Source organism: Drosophila montana, unplaced genomic scaffold (genome assembly GCF_035044405.1).
Source record: "Drosophila montana isolate Dmon_TW-CO22-7 unplaced genomic scaffold, ASM3504440v1 contig_402_1, whole genome shotgun sequence".
In the NCBI taxonomy this organism is placed as follows: Eukaryota; Metazoa; Arthropoda; class Insecta; order Diptera; family Drosophilidae; genus Drosophila; species Drosophila montana.
Window position 1 is genome coordinate 5,937,059 of NW_026998739.1, and position 27,643 is coordinate 5,964,701.

Below are 27,643 nucleotides of genomic sequence, written 5' to 3' on the forward strand. Positions count from 1 at the left end.
CATTAAGTGAGGAAATATATATTTAAATTTTCTAGTTAGCTGCACTAACTTAATAGAAAAATAAAAACAGCTGCATGACGTCAGAAATTGTTGGTGCACTTTAGTAACAAACAGTTCGGTCACATTGATATATATTTGCCGCGCCGTTTTTACGCTAACCAAGTCCGGTCACATTGCCGACAGTCCACAATTTTTGTTTGCAACGATCGGTCGTGTTCGGTTTTGTGCTCGGTTGGTTATTTTGGTTGTTGAGGTAACTACCGTTAAAAAAAAATAAGAAAAAAAATCACCCAAGCCAATAACAAATTAGCTAAGCGAATGTGTGAACGCGTGTGTATTTAACGGTTTTCGAGTACCGAAAGTGGCAATAATTTAAGTTTAAGTTAAAGTCCAAACTGCCATTGTTAACCTGTTGCGCGCTGCACTCGATGGTGCGTGACCTATTTATGTAACCTGTTTTTAAAAGAATATACCGCTTTAACTAAGCTCCCAAAGCTACAAGTTTTGCCTGGTTCTGGTACCTGGGACTGTGCACCTCGAACTGGAACTGGTACTAATACGGGCTAAAAGTGTACAAAGTGTTAATTAAATACGTTAATGGCCGCTAGCTGAGAACTTGGCAAAAATAAATTTATTATCGAGCGCTGTTTAAAAATCAAAAGCTCTCTTCTAACTTTTCAACAGTGAAGAAAAAATTGAGTGCATTCACCCTGCAAGCCATGTGTTAGTGTGTGTGTGTGTTTGTGTGAAACTAGAAAAGTGCGCTGAAAATCTAATAAGAGTATCAAAGCTTGCCAAGGGCGTAGTTATTTGTGTTTTTAAGGGTCACAAGTGAAACTGACACCCAACATGTTTTCATCTCTGTATATGCGTGTGTGTGTGTGTGTGTCAACAGATGAGCTTTGGTCTGTGGCTGAGACGTGGCTGCATTCTGGCTAAGCCTCTGACCAAATTATGGTTAGCTACGCTTCAGGTTTCGTTGTCTAGAACGGTACTAATATGCGCATACACATACACACACAGGCACAGAGAGAGTACAGCAAACACCAATACACTCACTCATACACATACTTGCGCACCTGTTAAAGAGCCCATAAAAGAGAGAGCCGTGTATAAAGAGCGGCTCACATTGCAGCAGCCGCATATCATATCCCATGGGTGCCCCTTGCTGCGCGCTCTCTCTCTTTCTCTTTTACTCACGCATTCAATTCATAGAAAAGAAAAAACTAGATAACTCGCTCGCAAGCCTTGAGCTTGCGCTTGAGCCGGGGCTAGAATTAAATTCAACGACAACAAAAACCACACTTGTTTGGCCGGTTTGTTGCACAACGGGATATTTTGTAGCTTGCAGCGCTGAGAACCCTTTTCAATAAAACACCTAAAAAGCCCCACTTTGTGTGTGTGTGTGTGTCTTTATGTCTGTTTTTTTACGTTTCTGCTAACATAGTTATTGTTGTTGGCTGCGCAGCTTTCGCGACTTTGCAGCAGCAACAGCAGCCGCACACGCAGCCAGCGGCTGCGACTTTCTGTTTGTTTGGTGAAACTTTTTTTAAGGTCGGCATCGGCATAATAATAATAATAATAAAAAACAGAGACACACACATATACATAACTAATACAACGCACTTTGTATATTTTGGAAGATTTAAAAAGAGCAGTTGTAAATGCGCTCTGCACTGCAGCCTAACAGTTGAAGCACTGTTAATGTCAAAGTGAAATAAAAACAACAACAATAAAAAAACGAAATCATGAAGTATGCAGATAGATATTATACTTAAAGCGTAATGTACGTGGCAGCGGTATACGAACTTTCACTAATGACTCTTGGTGAACTCTCACACATGCATACACACACACACACACACACACACTTGCACACGTGCGTTTCCCATACGTGCTAATATGTGATATAGCACAATCAGATTTGTGCTTCTGCTAAAGTTAACATGCTTGTGCTTGCACTGTTTAAATCTGTCACCAAACTCTAATCAGAGACTTTATCACTGTTGCGTTGATGCATTCCCAGCGCAATTAAGCATATAGCATTTCTTTCCTGTTATTGCTTACATGCTTATACTTTTTGCACCGTTAAAAAATGCAAATGATTTCCAATCAGAGAATGTATCTTTAGCTTGCTTCTATTTAGAATTATGTCAGTTGTCATGGCATATCTTTAATTGAAACGTGCCTAAATCGAAAAATGAGTCAAGATGTCGCTACGATGATAATGTTTTTATTATTTGTTTAGTTTTGATTATGCTCACTTTAACAGGCGTCGCCGCTTATCAGTTTTGTCTAGTGATAACATTGTTAGGCAATACATAAGTATTTTAAATAATGTTGAGCAGAGGGTCCACTCAACAGTTTGGGCACTCTCTCGCATCCGACACTTCTCTCTCTCTCTCTCTCTCTCTTCCTCCCCCCTCCCCCCGCTTCCTGCTCCCTTCTCTCTTTCTCTCTCACTCGCTCTATTATGTGTGGGATCGGGGTGCTGTTGTGTGCATTGTATTTTGATCGCCAGAGCGTAACCAGACTGTTTAACGTACTTTTATACTTATGTTATGTATATATGTATGTGTGTGTGTATGGCTCGAGTTTTCTGTGCCACAAAAAAATGCTGCTTTAGTTATTTCGTCTGTCTGCAATTACATACCTAGACACTAATGTACACACACACACGCACATTCATATGGTATGCACATACATACATACATGCTTATGCATATGTATGCGATTAGTATATCAGTTGCCAGAGACGCCTCCAACTGTGCAATTATCTTATGACGCATGTTTGTACTTGGCTTAAGGCTTCGACTAGGTGAACAATTGTTTTCCGAGTCTAACGTATCAAATTCGACAACTGATAGGAACAGGAATACATATGTGAGAATATATACGTAACTGCTTTACACTCAAGGCAAAACATTTGCTTTTCAATTAAATTCCAAACTTAGTACTTTTGCATACCTCTTTTTATCAGATTCTACTTACTTTCCGATTGTTGATCTAATGAACTTTGTATTTTTCGCAATAAGCAAAAATGTTTTTCTCTGTAATTGTTTGTTTTTATCTTAAAATTCCATTTCTGGGCTTACGCCAGAAGAGGAAATAGCTAAATCAAGATTTGAAAAAAATGTTAATAAATTTAAAAGGAAAAATTTTATTTTCATAGATATTTTGAAATTCTTAAAAGCAACAGATCGCAAACTTAGATTTTACCTAAATAGAACGGGTTGCAATCTAAGTTTTATCTTAAGGCTTTAAATAGAATTGAGGGTTTAAATTGTTGTCTTTTTGGACTTAGTTTATAATCGAACCATCGCACCTATCATTGCCTATACGTATATATTTTAAAAACTGACAGACCCCTCCCCCCAGCACCTGCAGCAGCAATGAACAGGCAGCCTTTCATTTGGGCCACAAATTTCTATGGCCTAAACGAATCGCTCAGTTTGCCGTATAAGTAATGAAAGTAAATTTTTTCAATGAAAACAAATCGAAATAAAAAAGGAAAACGAAATAAAATTATTATTTGCATAACAAACGCAAAAGTTGAGCTTCGCTTGCAACGGAACAAGCGAATGCCGCTTGTTCTGATTGGTAGAAGAAGAAGAAGAAAACACAATAGTTTTGAAAAGTGAAATTGTGCCTTGGCCTTTTTTGCATGTCTAAAGGTTTTGGCTTTTGTGGTCTTTCGATTTGTATTTGTATTGCTTTTATTTTTGGGCATCAATTGTCAACGAATCAGAGAGGGTTTTCGGATCGGGCTTTTGATTCCCCCCCCCCGTGGAAACAACACTAACAACAAATTTGTCGTAGAGTGTTAAATGGTTGCCAAAATAGAAATGAGGAAATGAGTAGAGACATTTGTACAACAGCTTGTGGCTGAGGGGGAAGACAACAAATAAAGCGACAAGCGAAGACGGCGACAACTTTGTAAATTCTTTCAATTTACCGTAAACTTCACCTTAATTTTTTTTTCCCAACTCTTATACTTGTCTGTTTTTTCATCTTTCTTTAAGCCGGTTTTAAGCGCCTGCAGCAACTTGTTGCTGTTTGATTGTTGTTTTTATGGTTGTCCAAACGAAGAGCAACTGTTTCGACTCATCTCTTCTCCTCTCTTTCAGCAGCTAAACGGGCTTTGCATTGGATGCCAGAGAGCCAGGAACAGTAAATGAAGGACGACGAATATGGTGATTGTAACACGTGTAAGTTAAGAGCACGGCTCTCCAATGCCAGAGAGACAGAGTGAGAGCCATGAAAACTTTGTTGCCCATCAGATACCAAACGGAAGTCCACGCATACAAACAAACATATACCCTGCAGCTATTAAGGAATGTTTGTGTAAATTGGCTATGATAGAGTTATGCATAGTTATGTAACAGTCAGAAATGGATATTTGTGAAGCTCTCTTTTCTATATATATATGCTTGAACAGAGGGACAAGCAGACTTTGTCTTTCTCTATATGTAATAATGCATCTATCTCAGAGCTAGAGTCAACAAATTGGTTATATATAATACAGGGTATCTTATTGTGCAACACTCTTAGCATTCTTGCTTGGTTTTCCGTTTTGTATTTGCTTGTGTGGATAGCTCCCATGCCTCGTATATCTATCACGCCTGTCCCTGGCTGGCATTTTGCGTTACGCTCAAGTGATTCTTTAAAATACAAAAAAAAAAAAAAAATGTTGTAAAAAAAAACACATCACTGCGCAAAGTTTTATGGCCCTCGTCAAATGTCCATGGCAACCCCAATGGCTCGTAAACTGGAATGTCAAATTGTAAGCACTTGTGTATTTGTTGTAACAGGGTGACTACATCTGGATAGAACCCGCATCGGGGCGGGAATTCGATGTGGCCATTGGAGCACGTGTCATCTCCGCGGAGGGTCGTCGCATCCAGGTGCGCGATGATGATGGCGACGAGGTCTGGCTTGCGCCAGAGCGTCGCATCAAGGCGATGCACGCCTCATCCGTCCAGGGTGTCGAGGATATGATATCTCTGGGAGATCTTCACGAAGCTGGCATCTTACGTAATCTGCTCATACGCTACAAAGAGAATCTGATATATGTAAGTGGAGAAATTTTTACGAATTATTTAACAAAAATTAACATTAATAAATAGAAGTAAAAAAAAATGAAAATAAAAAATAATAAAAATAAAATAAAAAAATAAATAAATAAAAATTAAAAAAAAATTTTAATGAACATAAATTATTAAAAATATAGAAATATATTATTACAAAAATGAATAATAATAATCAGCATTATTTATTAAAAAAAAATATAAAACAAAAAATAATTTAAAAAATAAATTTTTATTCAAAATTACCATAAATTATTAGATATATGCAAATATGAATTACAAAAATTAATAATAATAATAATCAACACTGTGTTTACGAGAAAACATTTTTTTAAAATTTGGACAATTTCTAATTGTTATATTCTGCTTTTCGTTAAGAACGTTAAAAACTTTAAATTTGACAATTGACAAATATTTCTAAAGTGATTAAAATCAATCCAAATTTGATATTAAAATAGTTTCACTTACAATTTTGTTTTTATTTATTTATTTTTCTCTTCACTTTCCGCTCATTATTTATTCTAAAAAAATATATTCAAATAAAGTGTATATATTGAAAATTATACATAGATACATTTTAAATTAATAAAGAATAAAAAAAGGATAAGTAAATAAATAAATTTTTAATTTGGAATTAATTAAGTTAAAAAATTATTATCTAAAAGTAAAAAAAAAATGTATTTATCCTCTTTTTCTCTTATTTTTCTCTCTCTCTTTTTATTCTTTTTTTTACCCTTTTTATTCACCCATTAATATTAGATCAGCTTTTTCCAGCAGCTTATTTAAAAAATTATTAAGTAACTACAAAGTTAATTTGTGCATAATCTATCCAATTTATAAACTATTTCGCTAGATTCTATCCTTTTTTTTTTTTATTTAAATAATCTAATACGAATCTATCCAATGAAACCTGTTGCTTATCCTATATACCCTATAAACAGCTTATAAAGTTTACATTATTTTGAACATTTTAGACATACACCGGCTCCATATTGGTCGCCGTCAATCCGTATCAGATATTGCCCATCTACACGGGTGATCAGATCAAGCTGTATAAGGAGCGCAAAATTGGGGAGCTGCCGCCGCATATTTTTGCGATTGGCGACAATGCGTACGCGCATATGAAACGTTATCGCCAGGATCAGTGCATTGTGATATCTGGCGAGTCGGGAGCTGGCAAAACGGAGAGCACAAAGCTGATACTGCAATATTTGGCTGCGATCAGTGGCAAGCACTCGTGGATCGAGCAGCAAATTCTGGAGGCGAATCCCATACTGGAGGCCTTTGGCAATGCCAAAACGATACGCAACGATAATTCCTCGCGGTAAATAACACAATTTCCTTTTTATTTTTATTATTTTTAATTGAATAATTTGATAATTGTTGATTTTGTAGTTTCGGCAAGTACATTGACATACACTTCAGCGCCAATGGGGTGATCGAGGGCGCCAAGATCGAGCAATATCTGTTGGAGAAGTCGCGCATTGTCTCGCAGAATCACAGCGAACGCAATTATCATGTCTTCTATTGCATATTGGCGGGTCTCTCCGCCGATGAGAAGAGCCGTCTGGAATTGGGCGCGGCTGCCGACTACAAGTGAGATTTTTTTAAGATTAAGATAGAGGAGATAAAAGATAAAGTAGTAATATATATATGTATCGACCGGATCAAAAATTAAGCTCTTAATAACTTTGCTTAAAGATAAGATGTAAGATATAAGATATAAGATATAAGATATAAGATATAAGATATAAGATATAAGATATAAGATATAAGATATAAGATATAAGATATAAGATATAAGATATAAGATATAAGATATAAGATATAAGATATAAGATATAAGATATAAGATATAAGATATAAGATATAAGATATAAGATATAAGATATAAGATATAAGATATAAGATATAAGATATAAGATATAAGATATAAGATGTAAGATGTAAGATGTAAGATGTAAGATGTAAGATGTAAGATGTAGGATGTAAGATGTAATATGTAAGATGTAAGATGTAAGATCTAAGATGTAAGATGAAAGATGTAAGATATAAGATGAGTAAGATGTAAGATGTAAGATGTAAGATGTAAGATGTAAGATGTAAGATGTAAGATGTAAGATGTAAGATGTAAGATGTAAGATGTAAGATGTAAGATGTAAGATGTAAGATGTAAGATGTAAGATGTAAGATGTAAGATACAAGATGTAAGATGTAAGATGTAAGATGTAAGATATAAGATGTAAGATGTAAGATGTAAGATGTAAGATTTAAGATATAGGATAAGCTAGATATCTTAGATAAACTCACTTTAGTACACGCGTTATTAAACTTCTTACACCTTACATCATAAATCAGAATGTTATATTCATAAAATATTTTATTTATCAGATACTTGACTGGCGGCAACAGCATCACGTGCGAGGGACGAGACGATGCCGCCGAATTCTCGGACATACGATCGGCGATGAAGGTGCTGCTGTTCTCGGATCAGGAGATTTGGGAGATAATCAAGCTGCTGGCGGCGCTATTGCATTGCGGCAATATTAAATACAAAGCGACCGTTGTGGATAATCTGGATGCAACGGAAATACCCGAGCATATTAATGTGGAGCGTGTGGCCGGGCTGCTTGGCCTGCCCATACAGCCATTAATTGATGCACTGACACGCCGGACGCTGTTCGCGCACGGAGAGACGGTCGTCTCGACGCTGTCCAGGGATCAGTCGGTCGATGTGCGTGACGCCTTCGTCAAGGGCATCTATGGACGTCTCTTTGTGCATATTGTGCGTAAAATAAACACGGCCATATTTAAACCGAAGGCAACATCACGCAACGCCATCGGCGTCCTGGACATATTTGGCTTCGAGAACTTCGATCAGAATAGTTTCGAGCAGTTTTGCATCAACTATGCGAACGAGAATCTGCAGCAATTCTTTGTACAGCACATTTTCAAATTGGAACAGGAGGAATACAATCACGAGGCGATCAACTGGCAGCACATTGAATTTGTGGACAATCAGGATGCGCTCGATCTGATTGCCATCAAACAGTTGAACATAATGGCACTGATCGATGAGGAGGCGCGCTTCCCCAAGGGCACCGATCAGACGATGCTCGCCAAGCTGCACAAAACGCACGGAGCGCACAAGAATTATCTGAAACCCAAATCGGATATCAATACAAGTTTCGGCTTGAATCATTTTGCTGGCATCGTTTTCTACGATACGCGCGGCTTTCTCGACAAGAATCGTGATACCTTCAGTCCCGATCTGTTGCATTTGGTCAGCCAAAGTGGCAATAAATTCTTGCGTCAAATATTCGCACAGGACATTGAGATGGGCGCCGAGACGCGCAAACGTACGCCCACGTTGTCGACGCAATTCCGAAAGAGTCTCGATGCCCTGATGAAGACATTGAGCAGCTGCCAGCCGTTCTTTATACGCTGCATTAAGCCAAACGAGATGAAAAGGCCAATGATGTTCGATCGTGGTCTGTGCTGTCGCCAACTGCGCTACTCTGGCATGATGGAGACGATACGGATACGGCGTGCCGGCTATCCCATACGACACGGTTTCCGAGAGTTCGTTGAACGCTATCGTTTCCTTATTGCCGGCGTGCCGCCCGCACATCGTACCGACTGTCTGGCGGCGACGTCACGCATTTGCGCCATGGTACTGGGCAAATCCGATTACCAATTGGGACACACCAAGGTGTTTCTGAAGGATGCCCACGACTTGTATTTGGAGCAGGAACGCGATCGTGTGCTCACACGCAAAATACTAATACTGCAGCGCAGCATACGCGGCTGGGTCTATAGACGCCGCTATCTAAGGCTGCGCGCCGCTGCGATCAGTGTGCAGCGCGTGTGGAAGGGCTATGCCCAGCGGAAACGCTATCGAAGCATGCGTGTGGGCTATATGCGTCTGCAGGCGCTGATACGTTCCCGCGTCCTCTCCCATCGCTTCCGTCATCTGCGCGGCCATATTGTGGGGCTGCAGGCGCACGCTCGCGGCTATTTGGTGCGCCGCGAATATGGCCACAAGATGTGGGCGGTGATTAAGATACAATCGCATGTGAGACGCATGATTGCAGTGCGACGATATCGCAAGCTGCGGCTGGAGCATAAACAGTTTGCGGAAGTGTTGCAGCTGCGCAAACTGGAGGAGCAGGAGCTGCTGCATCGCGGCAATAAGCATGCACGCGAGATAGCCGAACAGCATTATCGGGATCGATTGCATGAGCTGGAGCGTCGGGAGCTGCAGGAGCAGCTCGAGGATCGCCGCCGCGTTGAGGTTAAAATGAATATCATCAATGATGCGGCCCGAAAGCAGGAGGAGCCCGTCGACGATGGCAAACTGGTCGAGGCCATGTTTGATTTTCTGCCCGATTCAAGCAGCGATGCACCGACCCCGCATGGCGGCCGTGAGACGTCCGTTTTCAATGATCTGCCGCATGGTCAGGCAGTCAATCAGGAGGACATCATTGCGCCCATGCATATCTCCGAGGATGAGGAGGATCTATCCGAATATAAATTCCAGAAATTCGCAGCCACCTATTTCCAGGGCAATGTGAATCATCAGTATGCCAAGAAGGCATTGAAGCATCCGCTTTTGCCGCTGCACACGCAAGGCGATCAACTGGCCGCGCAGGCGTTATGGATAACCATATTGCGTTTTACGGGCGACATGCAGGAACCCAAATATCATACCATGGATCGCATGGACACCACATCCGTCATGTCCAAGGTGACGGCAACACTCGGACGCAATTTCATTAGGAGCAAGGTGAGTGTGAATTCTAAATAATTATTATTACTATTTCATTTGGCATTCCATTGACAGGAATTCCAGGAGGCTCAATTGATGGGCCTCGATCCGGAGGCGTTTCTCAAGCAAAAACCACGCTCCATACGCCACAAGCTGGTCTCGCTCACATTGAAACGGAAGAATAAATTGGGCGAGGATGTGCGCCGGCGCTTGCAGGATGATGAGTATACGGCGGATAGCTATCAGTCGTGGCTGCAATCGCGACCGACCTCGAATCTGGAGAAGCTGCACTTCATCATTGGCCATGGCATATTGCGGGCAGAGCTGCGCGACGAGATTTACTGCCAGATATGCAAGCAGCTGACCAATAATCCATTGAAATCATCGCATGCACGCGGCTGGATATTGTTGTCGCTATGCGTCGGCTGCTTTGCGCCATCGGAGAAGTTTGTTAATTATTTGAGGGCCTTCATTAGGGAGGGTCCGCCCGGCTATGCGCCGTATTGTGAGGAGCGTCTGAAGCGTACATTCAACAATGGTACACGTAATCAGCCGCCCTCGTGGCTGGAACTGCAGGCAACCAAATCCAAGAAGCCCATCATGCTGCCCATCACATTTATGGACGGCAATACGAAAACGTTGCTGGCGGATTCGGCGACAACGGCGCGCGAGCTATGCAATCAGCTCTCGGATAAGATAACGCTCAAGGATCAGTTTGGCTTCTCGCTCTACATTGCGCTCTTCGACAAGGTCAGCTCGCTGGGCAGCGGCGGTGATCATGTGATGGACGCCATATCACAATGCGAACAGTATGCCAAGGAGCAGGGCGCCCAGGAGCGCAATGCACCGTGGCGTCTATTCTTTCGCAAGGAGATCTTTGCGCCATGGCATGAGCCAACCAACGATCAGGTGGCCACAAATCTTATCTATCAGCAGGTTGTGCGTGGCGTTAAATTTGGCGAATATCGCTGCGACAAGGAGGAGGATCTGGCTATGATAGCCGCCCAGCAATATTTCATTGAATACGGCACAGACATGTCCATGGAGCGGCTGTTCACGCTCTTGCCCAATTTCATACCCGATTTCTGTCTCAGTGGCATTGATAAGGCCATTGAGCGCTGGGCGGCGCTTGTGCTGCAGGCCTACAAGAAGTCCTACTATGTCAAGGATAAGATAGCAGCGCTCAAGATTAAGGAGGATATCGTTAGCTATGCAAAATATAAGTGGCCGCTGCTTTTCTCGCGCTTCTATGAGGCCTATCGCAATTCGGGCCCCAATTTGCCCAAAAACGATGTGATCATAGCGGTTAATTGGACGGGCGTCTATGTGGTCGACGATCAGGAGCAGGTGCTGCTCGAGCTTAGCTTTCCCGAGATCACAGCTGTTTCCAGCCAGAAGACAAACAAGGTCTTCACCCAGACCTTCAGCCTGGCCACGGTACGGGGTGAGGAGTTCACATTCCAAAGTCCCAATGCGGAGGATATACGCGATCTGGTCGTGTATTTCTTGGATGGACTCAAGAAGCGGTAGGTGAACCGAACAGCCAATCAATAGCTATTACTAATCTTTTTCTTCCTCACTTCATTTGCAGATCGAAATATGTGATTGCGCTGCAGGACTATCGCGCACCCTCGGACGGCACCAGTTTCTTGTCGTTCTTCAAGGGCGATCTCATCATACTGGAGGATGAGTCGTGCGGCGAGTCGGTGCTCAACAATGGCTGGTGCATTGGACGATGCGATCGGACGCAGGAGCGTGGCGATTTCCCAGCCGAGACGGTCTACGTGCTGCCAACGCTGAGTAAACCGCCACAGGACATATTGGCATTGTTTAACATCGAGGAGGCGCATCATGGCCGGCGTCTCAGCATGGTATCAAATGGCGCTGTGGTGGAGCCGCGCGATCGTCCGCACACACTTATGGAATATGCATTGGATCATTTCCGTTTGCCACCAAAGCGCACCATGTCCAAAACCCTGACGCTCGGTTCGAAGCGCAGCGAGGAGTTGTGGCGGTATGCCAGAGATCCGATCAAGGCGCCGCTGTTGCGCAAGCTGCAGAGCAAGGAGGAGCTGGTCGAGGAGGCGTGCTTCGCCTTTGCTGCCATACTCAAATATATGGGCGATTTGCCATCAAAGCGACCACGCATGGGCAACGAGATAACCGATCACATATTCGATGGTCCGCTCAAGCATGAGATATTGCGCGACGAGATCTATTGCCAGCTGATGAAGCAGCTGACTGACAATCGCAATCGGATGTCCGAGGAGCGTGGCTGGGAGCTAATGTGGCTGGCAACCGGACTGTTCGCCTGCTCGCAGGGCTTGTTAAAGGAACTGTTGCTATTTTTGCGCACACGCCGTCATCCCATCTCACAGGACTCGATGCATCGCCTGCAGAAAACCATACGCCATGGACAGCGCAAATATCCGCCGCATCAAGTCGAAGTCGAGGCCATACAGCACAAGACAACGCAAATCTTTCACAAGGTCTACTTCCCGGACGACACCGATGAGGCCTTCGAAGTGGACTCTTCCACGCGCGCCAAAGACTTTTGCAACAATATCTCGCAACGTCTTTCGCTGCGCACCAGCGAGGGTTTCTCCCTGTTTGTTAAGATCGCCGACAAGGTGATTTCGGTGCCGGAGGGCGATTTCTTCTTTGACTTTGTCCGCCATCTGACCGACTGGATAAAGAAGGCGCGACCCATACGCGATGGCGCCAATCCGCAGTTCACCTATCAGGTGTTTTTCATGAAGAAACTATGGACGAATACGGTGCCAGGCAAGGATCGCAATGCTGATCTCATTTTCCACTATCACCAGGAGCTGCCCAAGCTCTTGCGCGGCTATCACAAGTGCTCGCGCGAGGAGGCCGCCAAGTTGGCCGCTCTCGTCTTTCGTGTACGCTTTGGCGAGAACAAACAGGAGCTGCAGGCCATACCGTGAGTGTCATTTATAAATTTTTATCCATATATCTGTAATTCCTATTATTATATTCTAGACAAATGCTGCGCGAACTGATACCCTCTGATATAATGAAGATGCAGAGCACCAGCGAATGGAAGCGCTCCATTGTTGCCTCATATAATCAGGATGGCGGCATGAGCTCTGAGGATGCTAAAGTTGCATTCCTAAAGATCGTTTACAGGTATGTGCGAGCGCGTATTATTCTACTTCTTTATTTTCTGCTTTAATAACATCGTTTTCTCTTCTCCATCACAGATGGCCCACCTTTGGCTCTGCCTTTTTTGAAGTGAAGCAAACCACCGAGCCGAACTATCCCGAAATGCTGCTCATTGCCATTAACAAGCACGGCGTGAGTCTCATACATCCGGTAACAAAGGTAAGCGAAGAACAAAAGTCTTCAAAAGTTTACAACTATAATCCCAATAACATATTATATTAATAAATATTTAATACGATTGCAGGATATACTGGTTACACATCCCTTTACACGCATCTCGAACTGGTCATCAGGCAATACATACTTCCATATGACAATTGGGAATCTGGTGCGTGGCTCGAAGCTGCTCTGCGAGACATCTCTCGGCTATAAGATGGACGATCTGCTAACTTCATATATATCTTTGATGTTGACCAATATGAACAAAAATCGAACAATACGAGCCAACTAGTAAAGCTATCTAAAAAGACTCCCACACACACACACATATATATATATATCAATATATATATATATATATTTATAATAATTATAAATTATAAATGCAATAATTTATATAACTAGGACCTATAGTCAATTACCTACTGTGCATCCCTACTTTGATAACACATTCGTTTTTGGCTTGTTTAGCTGCTATAATTTATACCAAACCCTGTTTCATATTTATATTATGCATTTCTTTTGTAAAAATATGCAAACTTTTGTTTGTAGTATCTTATCTCACATTCCGTTTACTTAAATTATTGATTAAACATATCAAGTTGAGGGTCTTACATATTATCCTTATAGATAAGCAATATTATCTATGCATTTTGCACTCTATATAACTTTATGTATATCTCAACTGCATATCTGTACTGATGACGTTTTGTATCAAATACATAGAAATGTTCAATTATTTAATAAATTATATATATACACAAGGTGTGCTATGTCTTCATCTATTCTGCATAGACATTGCAGAATTCTGTTAAACCATTTTTTACTTTTTCACGCGGTTTCCATTAGTGGAACAATATTTTTGCAGCTGTTTTATCCACTGCCACCACTGTACCTATTGTGAATGAACTGACTATCGATAACGAGTGTCGTGTCTTAAGCCTCTGTTATAGCTCTGTTCACAATTGTTAGTCCCGTTATTTGTGAAAATTAGTGCGCGTTTTTGTGTACGTAAAAATAAAATTGTGTTTTAAAGTGCAAATAAAACTAAAAACGTGTAAAAACTCCATTTAATTACAACAATGAAAAGGTGGGTAAGTGTGCATTTGTTACATTTAAATGGGAATAGCTAAGAAATTGAATTCGCAAAATGCAAAATCAAATTTGTTTATGGCCGCAACCATGGCCAAAATTTGTAATCATAAATTAAATGAAATGCAATTCGTAAAAGTGAATAAAACAAGTGCGCCTGCGGTCATTCGATGCGCGTAGGCGGTCTTTATATTATAAACTTTATAATAAAAGCAACCCGTGGCAGGAACTGCCACTGCCAGCGCCGACGCCTGCGCTGACGCCTGCGTCACTGCCCAAAGCGCCCCACAGACTGCACGGCGCTCTGCGCAGACTGTTGTGTAAAGTGTTAGCAAGTTTTTCTAGCTGTGCACGCGGTTTGTGTACAGGCTAAAAAGGTTCAACTTTTCGATAGACTTGTGGTGTGTGGCGAAACTTGGCTGCATTATTTACATATGTTTTTTGTGGTCAAGTTTTGAGGCTTTTGATCAAATTATTAATGTAATTTGTTTTTGATTCAAATTATATTATTTTCGCTTGACAAAATATAAACTCTTTAATAGGTAAATTACAAGTCGTCATACAAATATTTTATATTTTGTGATTTGACATGCATAAAGTGATATACACTAAAAATACGAATCCACATTTTTGCTTCAAAGCATTTTTATTTACATATCAAAATGCAAACATCTCGAGATTCTGATTATCTTAAGGCATATTGCTTAAGTGAAATAAATAAATGTAAAATTAATTATGGGCTTTGCGTGGATTATCAAAAAATGGATCATCATTAAGTTGAATGTTTTTGATAATGGATCGCTTGATTACAACAATTTTGAATCAGTTTTTGTAACTTATCGTCATATTTATGTAAATCAGTAGTAGGCGTTTGCCCTCAACAAATTTCGTCACTTACTCCATGTGATAGAAAAGCCTCTGGCGTGCCATCTCCTCCCAGAGACTAATGCCAAAGCTGCAAGTGTCGCATTTCTCGATATACTACTATCTCTCGAATATTTCTTTATAGACCTGGCCATAGCTACCGTAGTGTATTTCCTGACTGATGCACTCTTAATCTTTCACTAGAAATTTAACTGAATATCAATTAATTCCATTTCTATTTATTCCTTTTTTTGCCTGAGTAATACTGACAGACATACATATAGAAATATCTATGTTTATATTTGTATGTACTACAGCTTAATATATGTATTTATTTTTCATATCATAGAAGGTAAACGTTTCTGTTTGAGGCTGCACATTGTAATGTGCAAATCTTAAAGACTCCTGTCAATTATAAACTGATAATGATATCAGATATAATTGAGAGTTTTAAAAAGTTTAAAATAGATGTGGAATTTTTACGCTGAGCCCTTTCATATTTGGTTCCATTTTACGCGAAAAATTACAGCGTTCTGTTATCAATAACATAGCGAATAACAGGCTGTTATGTTCCTGTTATAATTTTAACAATCACAATCGGGGTATCACTCAATGTCTTTAATGCCTCGTAGATAACCATAAACTAAGCAACTAATATTATTTTGAACCCCATCAGCCAGATACAGGAATACGTGTGTTGTTCTTGAAATATTCTCAATTTCATTTAACTGTGTAAAATTTGATTTGAAACAAGATTCACAGATTGCGCAAAACCGACCTTGGCTTAAAATTGGGGTTTTAAGTTAGTTTTGGAAAATTTTACATTTTATGCCCGGTTAAATCCAGGTAATGTTTGATACTAGATGAAAAACATTTGCGTTCTTTGAAGATCATTTCAGTTAATTATTGCAATTGGTCTCTATTACTACTTGGAATGATATAAAAATATATACTATAACTTAATATATGTATTTATTTTTCTTTTTATATCTGCTTTGATTGCATGCAACCCCTTTTTGGCTCCCACACAACCGGCTGGCAATTCCCACGCATTGTATGGTTAGAATTTTCACAGCGTGTGAAAACCGGCAGCCGGCTTTAAAGTCAAGACGCAGATTTTTCAAGATAATTAGTGCAGTGGAAGCTCCTGAGAATTTTTCTTTTTTTAACATTTCCCCCCTTGTACCTGTAACACCCAACGCAGTCACCTGTCCAACCAGACCAGAGCGAGGGGCAAAAATTATGCACTCGAAATGTGAATGTTCATTAAAAATTCAACTAATTTCATATTCAGCTTCTTATAAGATGTCATGCGTGGCAACGGCCTTAAAGAAGTTGCAGTTCCAATTACAAAACTTGGTGGTGGTTTTTACAACTTGACCCCTTTGGCCCCTTTGCTGTTCAGTTCATCTCTCACGCAACTCAGGCGACGCAGGCGACGACGCCAAGTTTGTCGTTTGAGTCTTTCGTTTGCCATCTCCAGAAATTCCCATCAACTTGGGGGTGAGTTGCATTTGTTCCCGCTGTCGCTGCTGCTGCTGCTGCCTGCCTGCTTCACTGACTCTGATAAGACTTGAGACTTAGCTACAAAAATTCTAATTAAAACAAGTAAGAGTGCTTAAATCAGTTGTGCCCGAATATGAGATACTCTGCACGACGCTGCTAGCTGCTGTACAAGATATTCAAACTTTATTCTCTTTATAGAAACATATCTAACACTCTTTCCTAACTTTTGTGTTTAATGTCCGATTTTTTTTACAATTTCGTTGATTGAAATATATCGTATATAATTCTTTGGCAAAACAGGGGATTGTATAAAGAAAATACGCGAAACTACGTAACAGATTTGATGTCTCTAGTAAACACAAGAACTCTAGGCTGAAATAGTGATATATAAAAAATTGGTCGCTGGGCTGCTTGTCAAGCGAGGATTGCTTAAAAGGCGCCGCTTCGAGACTGGAATTAGAATTATTTTTTTTTTTAATAAACCGAACCTTAAAGTAAGCCAATTACCCAAAAAACAGCTTACACGAAAATGTAGCATATTTTATTTCAACAAGGACTTTATTAAAAATAGAAAACTCTTGAGGAAGCAGTACAAAAATAACATATTTGGTAACTGCTAGATTAAGGTAGATATAAATTTAAGCCCCCATTCTATAAGAATGGGTTATATTTAGTAGAACGGGCAATTAGAAATTGAATTGTTTCATTAGAATTTTGAAAATGCATGTCAAATCAAGATACGAACCAAATCCTGGGTTGATGGATTTGGTAAACCAGCAAAAGATTAATTCAGGTAGTAGGTTCGAAACGCAAATCAAGCCATTGACCACTTCTTTAATTAATATATATATAATATTACATTTAAGCCCATACTAACGTATATATGAAAATATACGATACTTTTGAACAAACATATTTCACAGTGGAATATCTTAATAAGGTCTCGGGAGATGTTCCTTGTTTGTCTTTGACACTTCTTCTTCTGTTTGCAATATATATTTGAGTAACATTATGTTACCCATTTTAGATAAGTTCAGGTGTATAGAGTATTGGGCGAAAACTTCAAGTTCGACGCTGTGATTAGTTTGGCAAACCCAAAACGGAAGCGCGATAATTAATGCAAAACTGCGATTGTTAATTTGTAAATCTGTAAAACAACAATAACAGGTAGTCTGGCAAATAATGCATAAATATTAAACAAAGATAGTTAAGAAAACAAAAAAAAAAAACAGAAAAAGAAAAAAGATTCTCAGCGCTGGGCCGCTTATTGTCAACGCCTTGTGGGGCTGTGTGAATATTCTGTTCCTTTAGCTCCAAACGGAAACAATGCGGCGTTATATATGTACATATATATATATATATTTCTTGACTTTGCGTTTTTCGTAATGGCAGCTAAAAATTCAAATCGACCAACCAACTGTAATTAAAGTTGAAGAGGCAGCCCACCGTGGGAAGTGCTGCACTTGTTTTGTTTTAGTCTCAAAAATGTTCACACGACATGGCAACATTTTCCCATGCCGATTTAAATCGACTATTCGCCTAACCAAAGGGGGCTGGTGGCGGGATTTGTACCTTTTTTTTTTTTAGCTGGTAGGTCATTTAAAGCAACGGAGAAAGAAAATGTTAAATCATGACAAATTCAAATTGTTAACTGACATAGTTTATGTTTGTTCTGGTATTTATTTAGATTTAGGGTTTCTCTTAGGCTTACAACTTTCTTCATTCAGTTATCTTACAAAATTATATGCTTTGTCATATATATATATATATATATTTATTTATATATATCTGTATATGGTCTAATGCTGGGCTTATGTTGGGCTTGATGTAAATTATTCTCAAGTGTGCCTGTTGACTGTAGCTTTTTTTAAGTGGAATGTTGTACAAGATGTTCAGCAAACAGTTGTTATATATAATTATATGGGCGATCCAATTAAGTTGGCACAACGCATAGGCCCAGCATATACATCAAATGTTCTATATACTATATAAATGTATATTTAACTAGAGTTACATTTAATTCTTTATGTCAGTGAGCTCTTTCGAGTTATTTACAAATATATTTTGCATTTATACATCTATTGGTACCGGCTAGCACTACAAAATGATAATATTGGTCAACTTGAAATTGGTTTTCGTTTTGTTCGCCTCGCATTGAGAGAGTGAGAGGGGGTGGGGGAGAGTGAACAACTTAAGAACTAAGCATGTGTTTAAAAACTAAATATGTGCTAGACGAACTTTAAATAACTTGGCATAAATAAATGTATATGAAATTGCAAATAATAGCAATACTGCCGCACTCAAGACAAGCCGCTCCCATGACTATTCCATTGCACTTCCGAGATGGAGGGTAGCGTTTGATGCGTCTGCTGTTGCATGCTCTGCTGTAAGCTGGAGCCGCCAGCTGGTGAATTGCTGCTGTTGCTGTTGTTGCTGTTGTTGTTGTTATTGTTGTTGTTGCTATTGTTATTATTGTTGCTAATGCTTGTGATGTTATTGTTGTTGTGACGCGTACGCATAACATCGTCAGCCTGATTACAATGCGATCGCGGACCCGGCTCCGGCGTATAGGTGAATGTCAGCCCAGTGGCATAAATGATGCCATCGTTGCGTACCAGCGATATTGGCACCTGCGTGGGCTGTCGCACCTGCCAAGAAATTGTATAAACATAAGAATTCACGTGCATTCCAAGCAAAACACATACCCAAAGCCATTCGCCGCGAAATTGTGAGATTTCGGGCACCACACAGAGCAGCGTTTCTGCGCAGCGATACATGGTCTCCGCCTCGACATCGCCAAACCAGACCTGCAAATGCGGCGTAAAGTTATCGCCGCTCAGCTCCAGCATGGCCACATCGCCGCCGCCATTAAGATTCAGCGAATTAACAATTGGCACTGGCGTCACCGGTGAGCTAAGGAACCAATCAAAGATTATAAACAATAAAAAGGAATATTGATACACATTTGAAGGACTTACGCAACGGGACCCATGCCCTCGTAGAACTGATATTCGGCTTTGTCGGTGGATATGATTGTCCAGCAAGCGCCATCGTTGATCATTTCTTTGTTGGGCTCCTTTGGGCAGGGCGTGGCCTGAAATTGTATGATCTTCTCCTGTGACAGGCAGAGATACATGCGATCCGTGTCCTTCATGTAAAAGGCGCACTTGTGCAGCTGCGAGACCGGATCATCGGCCTCCAGCAGTGCCATCTGTTTATCGACTTTGCGTATGATTAGACGCGGCAGCGCCATGCCCGTAACAGAGCATACCAGCTTAACGGTGGCACCATAGTGTATATAACCATCGCGCACCTGAAACTCCTCCGATTCGGATTCATTATCATCGAGCAGATGTATCGTGAATGCGCCCCATTGTGTCGATGAGGCATGGAAATGCCCGTTCTCCACGTGCAGATACCGAGTCGAGACAGTTTGGGAACGCAGGCGATTGAAGAGGGCGACATTGGTGCCGCTGGCTATGCACAGGTCGGCATTCTTGAGGGATTGCTTCTTTTTGGACGGCTTCGAGATGACCTTGATGCGCTTGGAATTGAATACGCCAATGTCGTGGCCATTGCCATAGAACATTTTCACCGACAGCATGAAATGCTTGCGCTTATCCGAATCCGATATAAACAACGTCTTGGCTGCACAATACTGTTTGCCATTGAGATCCAGCTGCTGCATATCCTGATCGCTGCTGCCAATGCCAATGAATGCGCACAGCTGTGCCCCCTGCTCGCCCTCGCCCTGCTGCAGCATCTCCTCGTAGCGTCGACGCCAGCCGCTGCCAAACAGATAGATACACGGCGGCGGGCAGAAGAAACGCTTCTCATTGCCATAGGATTTCTGTGCCACCTGCAGGAGTAGCAAAAACTCGATTAGCCAACTAGCCGAGTAAATCTAACAAATAACTTATAGTAGTAAAAATAATAGTAATAATAATGAAAATCAGTGCTTCGATTATCGACAGAGACAAATCGTAACAAACTGTAACCGCAGCAATGCAGCTGTTAAATTTGTCGTATAATTAATTTCAATTATTTTATTGTGGCCGCCGTTTGCTTAATTTGGGTGCAGTCAAGTGTGAAGGATGCGATGCCTGGACGGCGGCCGACGCTTGAAGATAGCCGCGTCAAACCGCAACAAATGCCCGCACTGGAGCAGCAATTCGCTTCGGAATTGCAAGTGAAGCCCACACATTAACCCAAGCCCACCCATAAATTAATACATATAAAGCTGTCCACAATCTCTTGCCAAATCTGTGGATGACGTCACTGCAGCAACATTTTAAGGCAAACTTTCCTGAATATATGGAATATATACAAATATATTTATTCCTATGTATATATAAAAAGGAGTATTAAAAGAAAAACTCCAAATTTTACGTCGTTTTAACACACTTTTATATAAAACCGTCCTACGATTTTATACGGTTCTTGTTTTGGCATATATTATTATATATAAATATTATATTTATAAAAATAGCCATTTTTTAATAATTTAATTTTTTTTTTTATATCAACAAAATGTTTATCTACAATTAAGACAATACGAAAACAAGATTATTGAGATACGAAAAATATTTCAAGTTATTAGAAAATCCCATAAAAAATGTGCAATTATTTAAAAAATTTATACATTCATTTAAAATTTCCTGTCTCTAGGTAAAAAAACAGATTTTTTAGGGGTATTCCACATAAAAAACTCTTGAAGATTTAAAATCTTTTGAGAGCTATATATAAATTTCAGTCATCTTCCAAGTTTCATAGATCTTATAGAAGCTAAATGATTTATTAGCCCGATTTTAATAAAACTTTCAAAATATTAGATGCAAGCTAAAACTTGTATTTGCTAAATTTGGTTAAGATATATTTTTAATATATTTTAATTCAATTTCCTGTCAAGCATTTCTTTCACAACAACTCCAAGCTGATCCTGATAATCATGAATATAAATTTATATACATGTACAGGCATACTCAATAGTTCAATAGACAGTGATAACAAGGACATACTATGCACACATATAATTTGTATGTATTTGTGACGTCACGCTGTCTTGTTAATCCTCTCTCAAAGCGAAACCTTTCAAAATATTCTGTTGTTGTTTCACACTAAACCCACCTTGGCGTGCAGTATGACGATGACCATGTCGTTGCGCTCGCGCATGTACTTCTCCATGGCATCGCGCGTCAGCTTCTTTTCCTCAATGTGCGACCGGTATGGACCTGGAACAGCAACCGGCAGCATTGATAGTTGCATTTGTTGTTGTTGTTGCTGCTGCTGCTGTTGTTGTTGTTGTTGTTGTTGATGATGCACTTGTAGCTGCTGCTGCTGTGGCGGCGGCGCACTGCCCAGTCCAAAGTGCGGCATATCCTGGCTGTGACTGTGCAGCTGAGTATGCTCCAAGGAGTTGCTATTGCTGCCGGCTGCTACTGCTGCGGCTGCGTTCTCGTAGACAATGGCGGGCGGTGCGGCGGCAACAGCGTTTAAATTAAATTGGCTGTAGCTCTTCATTTAAGCACATGCTGTTTTAATGTCGTCTATTATTGTTGTGCTTTTTTTTTTGTTTTTGTTTTTTTTTTTTTGGCAACTTGTTTAACACTTTGGCACTACTTGCACTTACACTTGTACTTTGTTTGTGTTTTGCTTTTTTCGTCTTTCAAGTCGTTGTATCCTGGCACAACACACGCAGCAGCAGCTGTCGTTTCTCACGGTTTCGCTTTCGATGTTGTTGTTGTTTTTTTTAATTTTTGTTTTAGAATGCCCGCCTGGCCACAATTAACAAGTGTAGACTTAGGAGCGCGAGTGCGAGTACGACTGAAGCTCGTTGCGGCTGGCTGCTGTTTAAACTAGCAACTAAACTGTGGTAACTGATTTATAATAAATAAAAACGAAATCAAACCCCACTAGCAAGCAGCAGCTACCAAACAAACTAGGGTTGTTGTTATCGTATCGATATCTTCAAATATGCCACTATCGATAAGTGGCTGAGCGTATGCGATATGCGTATGCAAGAGTGTTCTATCGATAGTTTATACATTCACGGTTAAAATCTGTGACGTCAATTCTACAATGTTTTCAACATTAGGTAAATGGCCTGCTTGCATAAATTCATTTCAACTCATTTACAATTACACGCTTTTAAAGATCATTGTGGAATTTCAAAAATTCAAAAAATTAAATTAATTTAAATCGTAATTTGCCGGCAACCTTCTTCGAAAATATTCATCACATTAATACGCCTTCGCTGTGACTACAACAAATGAGGACTCACAAGCAAGTTGGCAGCTCCTAGTCAGTTTACCACCAAGTTGGCAGCAACGCAAACTGTGTGCGCTTAAAATTTTTATAAAATTCTAGAATCAACCACACAGACAATGGAACAGTTTAAGGGCTTGCAAAAATCCCTATATATATGGACTGATAGCGCTGATCTGGATAAACGTGTAGAGACACTGAAGGCGGCCACCTGCGGCGAGGTGGCTGTAGAAAATGTGCATCGCCTGTCATTTTGTAAGTGTTAACAGAGTGTGAGTCAGCATGTTTATTGCCAATTGCATGCATTTTAGCCTCTTACGCCAATTCGAGTTTTGATCTAATTGTGATCGAATGCGCCCAATTGACTGACAATTACGTAAAGCTGCTCCACATGCTAAAACCGAGCGGCATACTGCATTTGTTTTCCTACATTGGACCGGGCAGCAGTCTGTTGCAGGAAATCAAGCTGTCTGGATTCATCAATTGCCGTGAGGATGCCGTTGCCAATACGCTGACCGCGGAGAAGCCTGGCTATGAGACGGGGTCCTCGGCCCGGCTATCGTTTGCAAAGAAAACATCTAGCGTGAATGTATGGAAAATAAGCGGCGATGATGAGGAGCTTATCGATGAGGAGGAACTGCTCGATGAGGAGGATAAACAAAAGCCAGATCCAGCTGGGCTGCGAGTCTGCAGCACCACTGGCAAGCGCAAGGCATGCAAGAACTGTTCCTGCGGCCTGGCCGAGGAGCTAGAAAGCGAGAAGACAACAAAAGCGGTCACCGAGAATGCAAAGTCCAGCTGCGGCAATGTATGTAACGTCTATGTTTACGTGTGAAAAGGCAAAACCCATACAATAACGTGCACTTGGAAATTAGAACTATTAGTAATTGGAATCGTCACTATACCCTTACATTGGGCATTTCAATTTTGTGATGACGTTCGTAACGCCTGGCAGACAACTGCGACCTCAGAAAGCACTTGGGAATTGGAACTTTTAGCAATTTGAGTCGTCATTATACCCTAACAATGGGCGTTCTTATTATGTCGCGACGTTTGTAACGCCTGACAGACATCGCCGACCTCAGCAAGTGTAAATTTATAATCCATATTCGTCTGTCTGTCGTTTATATAGCCGAATCTTTGCACATGTCTATTGCAGGCAGTACATGCTTCTAATTATATTTCGGATCTGCTAAAAATTAAGTACATTAATTCAAGACCTTACATGGACCTGAAATAGTCCATGAAAAAGTTTATAAAAACCCTGTGCAACTAGTTTTTAATATATTGGATGTAACATTAGGGCACTTTTAAATTTTCTTATATAGAAAACTAGGACTTTCACCAATTAAGAGTTCATTTCCAATTAGCATCATTTAAGTAACCGACGCGTACTAATTTTCTCATGTTTTTGTTTTTTCTTATTCTATTATTTTGCAGTGCTATCTGGGCGACGCGTTTAGGTGCTCCTCGTGCCCATATCTGGGTATGCCAGCCTTCAAGCCGGGCGAGAAGGTGCAGCTGGCGGATAATTTGCTGAAATCGGACATTTAGGCTTAGGACACAATGCAGCACATATAGACTTGGACACTTTATTAAGTGAATATAATTTCATAATTAAATATAAAATTAATTAAAGAGAAAACAAATGAATAGCGCACAATCAAAGGCTCACTGTTCGCATGGCGTACCCTTGATAAGATCACGACTCTTGCCGGTCAAAATGCGATAGTTGACGGCCGTGTGGTCCAGCTCCTTGTACAGAAAGGTGGGCATTCTGTCGGATAGTACCCAGAGTGAGCCAGTGCTGTCTACCTTTAGATCGTTGGGAAAGACCAAAGTATGCGAATCGGAATCAATGAGGCCCTGTGTATCCGCTGTATATGGACGATTGACATTCCAGCAGGCGATGGCATCCTTGTTCACCTGCGTGTAGAACAACACGCCTGTCTCCTTGTCGTACGCCTCGGCCGTCGACTGTCCGTTCATGCCGCGATCGCCGACAAGTTTAAAATCATGATAGGATTCGCCGCCATTAACATGACTTTCGTTTTGGAGCACACGATTGGAGACCTTGAACTCCTTGGTGCTGGCCAGCGCATGGAAGTATATATCCTTGGTGTGATCGGGATTCAGTGGGCCAACGGCCAAGCCGAATACGCCATCGGTCCATTGGAAATTCACGCCTGCAACATTGAAATCACCCTGCAGCGGTTCAAAGTGGAAGTAATTGTGCTTTACACGATAGGATTTGTTGTCCCGATAGGAGTAGACAATGACGCCATATGCGCCCAAATCTGGGACATATGCAAACGCATCATCGCACTGTTCTCGCTCCACATCGACCACCTAAACAAAATGTGGGGAAGGGAAAACTTGTTAAGTAAAAACCTCAATTGATTTTGCCAGGAGTACGCACAATATTAGCAAAGAACGTGTCCTCCTTGGTCTGTTCGGCGGGTATGGCAAAGCGGCGCAGCAGCTGATCCGTTTTCAGATCAAACACTAAAATCGAATTGGGTGTAATCTGCTTGGGATTGCCCAAAATATCGGCGAGACCGGTGTCCAACACCCAAAGACGATCGCAGGCATCCACCTGAATGCGGAAGGTGGAAATTATGGTGGCATTGTCCTGTAATTGTACACCCGCATCTTGCGCCTTCTCCGCATCCAATCGGCCACCGGCGGGCGTCTTCTGCTCCTGTGGCTGCACATCAATTGGCAGCTTGTTGGCCTCCCAGCTGGGATACGGACGCAGTTTCGGTGATTTTTCACTGGTCGTCAGATCAATGTAGTTCAGTGTAGCCGCCACGCCTGCCTTCCATCTGAGCGAGTGTATTAAAAAAACAAAATCGGTAAGTCTGAGAGCGCTTTACCCATTTTCTTTACTCTTGTGGGGGGTTTTAAAATGTCATAAAATAAATGACGCATAGCTGGAGACATCTCCGACCTCATAAAGTATATATATTCTTGATCAGCATCAAGTCGGGTTGATATAGCCAAGTCCGCCTGTCTGCCTTCTATGCGAACTGGTCTCAGTTTTAAAGTTATCCTCTTGAAACTTTTGCAGAGGTCCGTCTCTCTGTGGCTGGCAGTACATAAGTCAAAGCTAGCGGGATCAGACTACTATATCACACAGCTGCCATATGTATGATCGGTCGAAAATTAAGTTCTTGGATGAAAAATTTTTTTATGCTTAGTTTCACTAAGCTCACATATAAGCCAAATATCAATGTCGGTCTACTATAATACTTCCATGATTTAGCTCTAGAGTAGGAATCGGTTGAAAAATGAGTTTTAAAGGGAACAATTTTCTGATTTTTTTAAGTTATCTTCACCAAACTCGGTAATTACGATGTATACAGATTCTCAGATATCTGCGAAACTGTAAGGGTATTTAATCTTCGGCATGCCGAAAATAGCCAATGTTTGCATCTTTGATGTAAAAAGAGATTTGTTTGTGTTCATATTTTAAAGAGTGTAGTTACACATATTTAATATGCTTATTTTTTCGAAAACCCTTTTATCCATAATCGATAAATATCGATCCTTGAGAATATTCGGGTTAGAGTCATCGAAATTCGGCCCAAATATACTCTTAGAGCAGACTTCAATTGAGGTATATTTACGTTTTTAAACAATTTCTTCCAGAGTTTTAAATTTAATATAAATAACTGCCGAGTATTTGAGTCTGTTTTTGGTAAGGAATAAATTTGAATGATATACTCATGACCTGATAACATAAAAGCGATCGAAGAATTAACTCAAAAGTTATTTAAAAATAATTTTTAAAAAAGGTAAAGCGGGAATTCTCAAAACCAGGCACAAATGCAATCTTATATATTATATATTTTATTGCAGATATTGCTCATTCAGCCTTTTTCTGATAAATTTAACTGCATTGTTCAGAACAATATATTTGGGCTTTTTTCTTCTTCTGAATCAGCATGTTGTTGACATCAAACCTGATAAGCATATTAATATTTTCGGTCAAAATATTATTGGAACAGGTAAACCACCGCGCAGCGATGACGTCATCGCAACTAGATGGGCAGGTCGAAATAGTCAAAGATCAAATGTGATAAGCGTCCGTATATATATGTCCCCTGTTCGATCACGAATTAATTTACCATGTAAGCGTTTTGTCTGAGCATTAATATAATTAATAATTATTTGCATAACAGTTATTTAAAATGCAAATAGTTGTATACTAGGAAAGAGAAAAAGAGCAAAAACAACGAATAACCGGTTTTCCCTCAAGACAAATGGGTTTTCGCAACACGAATAAAAGTAAATATATATAAAAAAAAAGTACAAAGAGGTAATCGCAGCGGTAATTGATATTTTTGGCTGCCTCCGCTTACCTTGGCACAGTGACAAAGATTTTGTTTTCCCAGCGCTCCACGCCGAGCGGTAAATTGTTCTCCGCTATGTAGTGTCCGTTGCTTTTGGCCTCCGTCTCGGCCTCTGCGCTGGGCCAGTCGAAGGTCAGCTGCTTCCATGAGAATCTTTCCTCCAGCTTGGCATTGATGCCCAAACAACAGCAACAGCTGATCAGGCACAAAGCCAGAACTTTAACCGAATACATGGCTGCCTTTTTTACGGTTTTCTTTATTTTTTTTTTGATTATCTCAAAACTTCCGTCGACCGCGTTCAAACTGGGCTTCCGTTGCGTTCGAGCTGAGCGCGCCTACTGCAATACTTGAGCTCCGTTCAG

The 27,643-nt window shown here is 40.7% G+C and overlaps 3 protein-coding genes across 5 annotated transcripts; 2 read left to right on the forward strand and 1 right to left on the reverse strand.

Moving 5' to 3' along the window:
- Window positions 1–149: 149 nt before the first annotated feature.
- Window positions 150–13,881, forward strand: ck (myosin-VIIa ck). Of its 3 annotated transcripts, none has more exons than XM_064697318.1 (11): window positions 150–253; window positions 4,131–4,208; window positions 4,812–5,072; window positions 6,062–6,411; window positions 6,483–6,683; window positions 7,479–9,873; window positions 9,931–11,381; window positions 11,447–12,799; window positions 12,859–13,005; window positions 13,080–13,200; window positions 13,286–13,880. In XM_064697318.1, the coding sequence occupies exons 2-11, from the start codon at window positions 4,191–4,193 to the stop codon at window positions 13,490–13,492; spliced, it is 6,504 nt and encodes a 2,167-aa protein (XP_064553388.1). In that variant the 5' UTR covers window positions 150–253; window positions 4,131–4,190; the 3' UTR covers window positions 13,493–13,880. The 3 variants fall into 3 exon arrangements, with proteins under 3 accessions (XP_064553388.1, XP_064553389.1, XP_064553390.1); XM_064697319.1 differs by having other exon boundaries at window positions 190–253; window positions 4,128–4,208; XM_064697320.1 differs by lacking the exon at window positions 150–253 and adding an exon at window positions 315–431 and having other exon boundaries at window positions 13,286–13,881.
- Window positions 13,882–18,306: 4,425 nt separating this feature from the next.
- Window positions 18,307–27,624, reverse strand: Su(H) (recombining binding protein suppressor of hairless). The gene is made up of 7 exons (XM_064697528.1): window positions 27,291–27,624; window positions 25,346–25,751; window positions 24,602–25,275; window positions 21,790–22,183; window positions 19,641–20,521; window positions 19,368–19,575; window positions 18,307–19,310 (listed from the first exon to the last, which is right to left on the reverse strand). The coding sequence occupies exons 1-7, from the start codon at window positions 27,512–27,514 to the stop codon at window positions 18,963–18,965; spliced, it is 3,135 nt and encodes a 1,044-aa protein (XP_064553598.1). The 5' UTR covers window positions 27,515–27,624; the 3' UTR covers window positions 18,307–18,962.
- Window positions 22,966–24,594, forward strand: CIAPIN1 (cytokine induced apoptosis inhibitor 1). Its single transcript, XM_064697358.1, has 3 exons — window positions 22,966–23,181; window positions 23,238–23,734; window positions 24,367–24,594. The coding sequence occupies exons 1-3, from the start codon at window positions 23,046–23,048 to the stop codon at window positions 24,478–24,480; spliced, it is 747 nt and encodes a 248-aa protein (XP_064553428.1). The 5' UTR covers window positions 22,966–23,045; the 3' UTR covers window positions 24,481–24,594.
- Window positions 27,625–27,643: the final 19 nt, after the last annotated feature.